General features: G+C 38.6%; 1 protein-coding gene across 1 annotated transcript in view; it reads right to left on the bottom strand.

Annotated features, from left to right (window-relative positions):
* Nucleotides 1-215: 215 nt before the first annotated feature.
* The window catches only part of PDK1 (pyruvate dehydrogenase kinase, isozyme 1), a 34,398-nt gene continuing 25,668 nt past the window's right edge, over nt 216-8,945 (bottom strand). The window contains exons 8-10 of the mRNA XM_008588408.1: nt 7,212-7,322; nt 3,296-3,409; nt 216-1,270 (exon numbers count right to left, since the gene is read on the bottom strand). Of these exons, the coding sequence (XP_008586630.1) occupies nt 1,130-1,270; nt 3,296-3,409; nt 7,212-7,322 (366 nt within the window). The 3' untranslated portion in view covers nt 216-1,129. The remainder of the gene's footprint in view (nt 1,271-3,295; nt 3,410-7,211; nt 7,323-8,945) is intronic.

Raw genomic sequence — 8,945 nt, 5'->3', positions numbered from 1 at the left:
TTTGTCAAGATTTGTACATTTATGGTTCTGATCGTTTGGTTACCTGACTATTCTGCAGTCATTCTGTTCTCCTGCTTCTAACCGCACCAGGCCTGAGATTCAGTTTGTCTCTCCTAGAGTCTAGAAATCTGACCTTTAAACAGGTGAAAACGAAACACTAAAGATCTCTCTGTTACTTTAGCAAATGTAGTGCCACCACTATTCACTTTAAAAGAGTGGTTTCCTAACTAGGTTAGGCATCAGACTCACCTAGGAAGCATTTTAAAAATTGAGTCCTGGGCTCTGCCCTGGAGATTCTGATTCAGTATGTTTGGAGTATGACCTAGAAAAATTTTATTTTTTCAAAAGCTCCCCCAGGTAATCTCAACAACTGATTAGTTCAGTTTTGAGGACTCATAGCTTTGCTCTCAATTTCTTCTCTACAGTTTTAGCAGCTGCTAGTTTGTCTACTTGTTTTTAGTATAAAAATTTCCCCTTGCATTAATCACAAGCGCACTCAAGAACAGACTGCCCAGAATCTTGGCTTAGATTCATAGGGAACTAGCCATTCCAATCCTTTACAATAAAATTTAAAAAGTGATAAATTAATTTCAGAGCTAAGACAATGCCTGCAGATGCTGAAAGGTGGCTGGTTCTACACTTACAGGGCAACTGTATTCTGCTTTACTGGTAGTCAACATCTTATTACAGTTGTCACTACTAAATAAAGGGTGACAGAACTCCTCCAAATAACAGAAAAATAGCCAACCAGCTAATCAGCATTATTTAGAAAATGTTTCTAGCAAACATAAATAAAAAGTTATTTTTTTTAAAGACTACACAGCTTCCTGTAAAAATCCAAAGACTTCCACACATATGAAGTCGACCATGAAGAGAAAAGTTGGTCAAAACTACGGTTGTTTAAAAATATGTTCAATTAACTGTGAAAATATGTGTAAAATAAGTACAATTTCATCCTGTAGGAGGTTTGACAGGCACAAATGGAATTCAGTTTCCATCTATTCTACCCAAGTAGTTAACTGTGAAAACAACACATGAAGTATTTGGTATAATGTAGTTCTGAACACCATCCCTTCCAAATCCAATACAAAAACCACATTTGGATTTTCCAGGTGTCCCAAGTGTATATCTAGGCACTGCGGAACGTTGTCATGTCTTTTGGTTCTCTGCTGGGCACACACCAGTCGTCAGCCTCATGGTTGGTGTTGTAATGCTTCCAGGCAGCTTTGTTATACACTGGGAGTCTTTCTATTGATTCTGTTGACAGAGCCTGAAAGAAAAAAAAGGCAGGACTTAAAAGTCTGGCATTCCTTAGAATTCATTAAATAATACTAAATTGGTATCTTATTAATCTAACACCATCTACACACATTTTTAAAAAGTGTACATATTTGAAATGTGTTTTCTAAATCTATGGCACTGACTGATGTGCATGTTGACTCAGTTTGTTGCTTCCAGTAATTCCCTAGCCAGCCTGGAAGCTGCTGCCTTGAAATTTTACATAGGTATAGCAGATGCCTCTTAAAAAACATGACCTAGACCAGGTGGTTCACTGAAAAAGTCAGTTAAGTATAAAAGCATGAAAATGAACATATGCACCTTCATATATGTACACAAATTTAATGGAATCTATCGTTGTTACTTACTAGAAGGAATACTATTTTTTTCAGTACTCACTGTACTTTTTCTTTTCTTTCCTTTTTGTTTTTAGGGTACCCATAGAATGCATAATCACTGTACTTTTAAAAACTCGTCATAACGATATTATTATCAATAAATATAAAACTATGTCTCAGGCCTCTTGGCTTTTACATGAACAATTCTTGGCTCTGGGTTTGATTCTGTGTTCTCCTGCCATTAAAGTCACCAATTTAAGTCACAGAACATGTGATTTCTGCTTTATGCATAACTTCATGTTTCCAGTATATCATTCCCGTTAATTCCCTGTTCTATTTCAGCTTCCTGTAAATCCCTGGGACCTGAGGTAAAGTAATTCCTCATCATCTTCTTCAAGTTAAAAATTTTCAGTAGATTTTCAACTTCAGGCCATAAGCATTCTCCAAGATGTAGAAAATACTGAACCAGAAATTTCATTCTGGTAATGCTAAATAAGGTCTTTGATGTTGATGATTTTAATGACTGTGTTTAAGACTTCCTGTCTTTTATTTTTTCCAAAATGGAACTAACAACCTTTACCTACATATTCTCTTTAAATATTCCAGAATTCCTTGATGTATAGGCTGGATTGAAATGTTATATTTGGTGATAAAATATTGTGCTAATGTTGCCCTTTTTAAGTTCATCATGATTGACATGGTTAAAAATAAAGAAAAAAAAACTTATCTAGAAAAAATTTAACCTTTTTAGAAAAATGTATTTTTCCAATACAAATTCTTCAGCATTTCCTATGAAGCAGGTGCCATCTAGTGGCCACAGCAAGAAACTAGAGTCACTAAATAATTAGCCACCAACAGCCCACCCACCGCTTACCTAATCAAGTGGAATGATGGGTCCTAGTGCTTTTCTATCCCTGTAAAATACACTGATCCCTCCATAAACACACTGAATACCCCAGGCAAGTAGGCTAAGTGCTTCTGCTCCCACCAGGTAAGCTATGCGCTCACCAAAAGTCACCTGTGCTTGTTCCCAAATCTGTTTATTCAATTACATATGTTACTGTAATTACAAAATTTCATCAAGTATTACATAAACAAAGCACAAAGAAAAGGGTAGGAGGTCTTTGAAACTAAGATGAATGCTTTGGAAAGACTCATGAAGTTTTGAAAGTCAAATAAAAATTGCTGTCTAATCAGGGTGAGATGAAATCTGTAAAGGACTGCATAAAAATCCAAAAAGGTTACACGCTTGGTTGTTTCTTTGTTTAAAGAAACTAAAATGATGCATTGTAAGTATAGTTTCTGTAAGAAAGACAACATGACACTCCACTCTGCAGACCTACATACAAAGAAAAGGCCTTGGCAGTACATTGTCCATTCATGTATGTATTTTAGGTTAAAATTAAATTTGAATGATATATAAATGTTTATTATTCCCCACTTTAACCCAACTTTTTTCCTATTAACAAACATAGTCCTGAGCATGACAGATAAGGAGGTTTCTTCCCTCATAATAGAGGGGATCACCTGTTAAAACAGATGAGAACCCATATAAAAAACCATAATGTTTTTGTATTTAAATAGCATGAGATAGAGTAAAATTTCATTCAGTTAAATTTTGGCATCTTTTCTTATCATCAAAAGAAATATCTTTAAATCAAGGAGAGTATAGTTATTACCTTAATGTAGATAACTGCATCTGTCCCATAACCCTCTAGGGAATAGAGCTTTAGGTCTCCTTGGAAGTACTGTGCATAAAGACGTGATATGGGCAATCCATAACCAAAACCAGCCTGTTTTTGTGAGAAAAACAAAATTCTATTCAGAGAGCCACACACTGAAATACTTTTCTAATTGAGACAAATGCCACTGAGTATCCTAGGGCTATCAGAGCCTGTATTGAAGAGATCTGTTAGTATGTAAGTACTAACAATGATTAAGCTGAAGTTTAGCTGAGTAGTACATTAGATGACTCCTCTCTGGTCATTTAAAACCCCTCATTTTTTCTATAAAATGACTTGGAGTGGTCTGGGAAAAGCAAGCTGCTTTTTTCTCTGGCCTGCTCTTGGGTATCCCAACACTGCTGATGGCAACATCATGTAAAACATGTTATCTTGTTTAGGAGCAAGAGTAGAAAAAGCATTGTCGTAGCTTAATAGACAAGACACAACTTCATACCATGAATGTCCAGCCTGTATTTTGAACCTGAAGGTATCTATAATAGATCTACTTTCTTAATTATCACTGAGGACAGGTCACTTCCCTGCTTAAAATTATTCAAAGCATTCCCCCACTGCCACCAACCCACCCCACTGCCTTAGCGATAAAAATCCAAGCTTCTAAAAAGACCCAATAAGATCAGGTCTCTGCCTCCCACTTTTCACTCTAGCAAAACTCCATCTCCTGATCTTAAGTTCCTTAAATACGTCAATTCTGTGTCTTTGTTCATCCTGCTCTCAGTATCGGGAATGGCCTTCTTTACCTGGATAAATCCTACCAATTCCTTAATACAAAACAAAACATTTGGATAAATGTAAAAATCGTTTTTATTTCCAAGTCATATGTTCAATGACATTCCATACAACATGCTAGTCAAGAGCTTATGTGGACTCAGGAATCAGAGTGCTATTAACAAACCCAGGCTCCGGCTTTACCTACCCCCACCAATTATTACTTGACTTTTCTAATCAGAATTTCTGTGTACCCCTCCAAATCAACTATCCAATTTCCACACTTCTCCCTGCACTGGGAGGCTGACCTGAAGAGATTATGTCAATGATTCCCATGCCCTCTGCTTCCAGGGGGTCCTGCCAATGGGGAACCCAGCAGGAGTTCAGAGGGAGTCAGGGAAGGGTATTCACTCCTCTTACTCTTTCCCTGAGAGGTGGTATTAGGCAGGTTGGGCTCCTTGAGAGTAAGCAGCTCCTCTGCAACTTTCCTTCCTCTGGGTTCTAACTTTACCTTCTCCTCATCTCTTTGATCCAGAGTTGGGAACAGCTCTGCTACTGCTAGCCCTGGGTTCCTGTACTATCCTTACCTACACTTATGCAACTGGTTTTGTAAAGAAGCCTTCCTTGAATTATCATAATTTGAGTGAGCTACCTCTTTCCTGTTGTGACCCTGACTAATACATTAACTGATTCTGGAAGTGGCTCCAAGAAAACCGCATGAGCAGGTGGTTCAGGCTCTCATGGTACCTGGCCTACTTTTGTCACTGCCTCTCTCTTAACCACACCTATGGACTCATGGGGCTTCCCCTATGAGTAGGTAACAAAGAAGAAAAACAGCACAGGCTTAGTTCACTGTGGGATCTACCCAGTGTGCTAGCATCAGCCAAAAGTAGACTGCCCTTTCACTGCAGCCCCTCCTGGGTGGAAGGCAGGCCTGAAAGATGAGGGTGAAGGTAAATACTACCAGCATGGGCAGTAGCACACAAGTTTGCTAGCTGGTCATGGACCTGGAAAGAACAAAACTGGAAAACTGATGAGAAGGAGTGATAATTGACAGTGTGAATATTCCATCCATGCAAATGCCCACCAGAAGACTCCACATGGAGAAAGCTCTCCATAATCAGGTAGACATGATGGCCACACCTATGGATCGCATGTGACCTTTCTCCAGCCTCCCCAGTGCTTGCTGATTGGGTCCACTTACAAAGTGGTCATGGCACCAGGAAGGAGACTCTGCAGGAGCTCACAACAGTCTTATCCTTGACCTTTCTCCAGCCTCCCCAGTGCTTGCTGATTGGGTCCACTTACAAAGTGGTCATGGCAGCAGGAAGGAGACTCTGCAGGAGCTCACAACAGTCTTATCCTTGGTAAAGCTGTGTAGATGTACAGGGGAGCCTGTCCCATGTCAAGCCTTCCATTTCCTTAAAAATTTACATAAATTTTACATCCTAAAACAGCAAATACTTACATGGCATTTACTGTGTGGCAGGCATTTTTACATACATTAACCCACTTAATCCTCACAATAAATCCACTTTTCAGGTTGGGGAAACCATGGCATTGAGAAGTCAGTAATTTTCCTGGGCTACCCGTCTAGGCTGTAGTACAGTCAGGAATGTAACCAGACCCTTTAGATCCCAGGATCTGGACTAGTTTGTTATACTATTCCCCACAAAAATCCTACAATATTTGTTTACTACAAAAGCAGCATCCCCCTACTTCTTAGAGTAAAATTAGAATTCTAATTAGATGCTTATGTTTATCATTTGACACCTTCTGCCCTTTGGAATATGGATACCTACTCCTGGGAACCACATATCTCAACTGGAGAAGCACACTGCTAGAGCAACTATTTCACATATTTGTTAAGACAGGAACTATATGATAGCAGTAGCCACAGAATTTGTGCTGTGTAACAGGTAAAACTAATAGAATAAAGTCCTTTTAGTAACTTCCTGGGAAAGGGTCTAAAATAGATCCATCTTATTACTGTATTTTATCACATTACAGCCTAACTCCAGTGTGTATGCCAGAGTAGTTGCAAAGCCTGGAAGAATAGAGTTCTTCCAGAATTATAGGATGAAGTCTGGCAAAGTGCCTTTTTTGGGGTTTGGGGATGAGCATAAGAATGGAGTCAATTCAAAAGCTGACCTTATTTTTTTTGTGTGTGTGTCTTTTTTCGTGACCGGCAACGGATCGCAACCCTCAGTGTCGCGCCCGTACCGGACCGGGACCGGCAACGGGATCGCAACCCTCGGCGTTGCACCCGCCCCTTGCTCAGCCAGTGAGCGGGAACCGGTCTGTATGTGGGATCTGAACCCTCGGCGGGAGCGTCGCCGCGCTTCCCAAGCGGCGCACTGTAGCAGTGCGCCACTGGGCCGGCCCAAAAGCTGACCTTATTAAACCTGAAAATAGGTGACACTAAGATTAAAAAAAATACCATTAAAACAATTATAATTTGAGCCTGTTTTAGGCTTGTGATTAAATGGATCAGAACTTTCATTTTATTTCTGAGTCTAGAATATTAGATCTTTTTAATTACAAATAACTTGAGAAAAAAAGTCAACACTAGAGATTAAATCAGTGTTGACCAAATACTAATAAACTATAGTAATTTATTCTTCACATTAGAAATTGTATATCAAAATATGGTTTACCACAGGAAAACTACTGCTGTATCACTACCAAGCTTGGCAACAAGAACTCCAAAGCAAAATCTTTGCCTTGTGCCTGTTTCAATTAAAAAATTTACCACAGGAAAACTACTGCTGTATCACTACCAAGCTTGGCAACAAGAACTCCAAAGCAATAATCTTTGCCTTGTGCCTGATAAAATAAAAATAAAAATAAAAATAACCCCAAAGCTGTTTAAATTTAGAGGAGGGCTGGCTGGTTAGCTTATTGGTTAGAGTATGGTGCTGATAACACTCAGGTCAAGAGTTCAGATTCCTTTACCAGCCAGCTGCCAAAAAAAACTCAACCCAAAACAAAACAAAAAATTTAGAGGAAAGTGTTTATTTCCAATAGCTCTCCTTCTTCTTCTTTGTGGGGTACCCTACACAATGGCTTAATTGATTTATTTGGCAGCCAAAGCCTGTCGAAGGCAATTCACAGAAACACACTTCATTATTTCTTGATCACATACCAGGGGCACTGCACGGGAAGTCTCAACACGAGGCCGGGGTGCAGTTGAATACATGTAGTTGAAGAGTCTGTCAATCTTCCTCAAAGGAACACCACCTCCTCGGTCACTCATCTAAGATAAGAAAGGCTCATTCTCTATGATCAAGGTCCATAAACAGCAACATTCCAAGGCATCCTCACAGAATCCCAGTTTAACTGCTGGCAGGAGAGTACTGCTTTTGAAAATGAGTACCACACAATCCAAGCTGCAACTATAAACACTTTCCTCAAGTTGTTTTTTAGGTAGACCTAAAACAATTCCTCTAATATGTGAAATTCTAATACATAATAAACTCTATCATAATAAAAATTCACTGCTGTGGCTTTGTACATTTCCTGAAGTTCCACTAACAGAGCATTACAGCACACAAGTGGGCAAAAGCTAAACCTAAATTGGATTAACAATAAATCTGTTATTCCTTTCTGGTGGGCAGTGCAGTGACTAGGATCAAATTAAAAATACATGTATCCTTTGACCCAGCAATGTCAACTTCCAGAATTTTATCCTAAGAAAATAAGCAGAAAAGTATGCAGAGTATGCATGAGAACATCCACAGCAGCTCTAAGGAGTCTAGCTAAACTGGACATCTTACATAGGAAATTAGTTAAGTAAACGAACGTACATTCTAAATAGAATATTATTTAGCCTTCAAATATTCTGTAAAACTATCTGTATGGGCATGAGATGTCCAAAAAATATTGTAAAGCAGCAAAAACCAAGTTGGGAAGATACATTTATAATATTCTAATTTAGTAAAAATTACATTATAAGAAAGGTCTGAAATGATACATAATTTTATTGTCTACAGAATGAGTGATTTTCTTCTCTTCTTTTGGGTTTTCAGTTTCTAAATTTTTTTCACAATTACTTTTATTATAGGTAAAAAAAAAAGTATAAATTTTATTTTCAGAGAGGAAAAAAACAAAACCACTTCATTGTGTATCTACATGCAATTTTACAACATAGAACTCCAGACAACTTTCTGGTGAGTTTGTAAGGTATATAGATCTCTATATTATTATGTCATTTTCAACTCAAATAATCATATGGTAGATTAAATTTAGTAATTTATTTACATATTATTTTTATTATTTTCCTTCACAGTTAACATGGACTTATCTTCCTAACTATGTATAGGTTATATTCTAATCCACTATAGCCATTTTCCTTTGTCACGAAATATAAACTGATTCTACCACCGACAACATTAACGTAGTTGTAATATACAAAAAAAGCTGCTTTTAACATATATAGACATATAGATGGATTAAAATAGTACTGAATGATATGAATGAAAAAAATCAATAGGTTAAATGGCAATATAGTTGAGTTTTTACATATTCTTTAAAAATCTTTACAGTATGGGTCCAGCCCGGTGGCGCACTGGATAGTGCGCCGCTTGGGAAGCGCGGCAGCGCTCCCGCCCGAGGGTTCGGATCCCACATACAGACCGGTTCCCGCTCACTGGCTGAGCGAGGCGCGGGAGCAACACCGAGGGTTGCAATCCCGTTGCCGGTCCCCGGTCCGGTACGGGGGCAACACTGAGGGTTGCGATCCGTTGCCGGACACGGAAAAAGACAAAAAAAAAAAGAAACTTAAATGTTATCTGTTGGCCACAGGAAGCCACTGAAGTGTTTGATCAAGAGAGTGGTATAGTCGAGTGTTTTATAAAGATTAGTTCGGCCAAAGTGTGGG

This window comes from Galeopterus variegatus, unplaced genomic scaffold (assembly GCF_000696425.1).
Source record: "Galeopterus variegatus unplaced genomic scaffold, G_variegatus-3.0.2 Scaffold4803, whole genome shotgun sequence".
Classification (NCBI taxonomy): Eukaryota; Metazoa; Chordata; class Mammalia; order Dermoptera; family Cynocephalidae; genus Galeopterus; species Galeopterus variegatus.
Note: the sequence above shows the minus strand (reverse complement) of the source record. Positions and strands in the feature narration are given on the sequence as shown.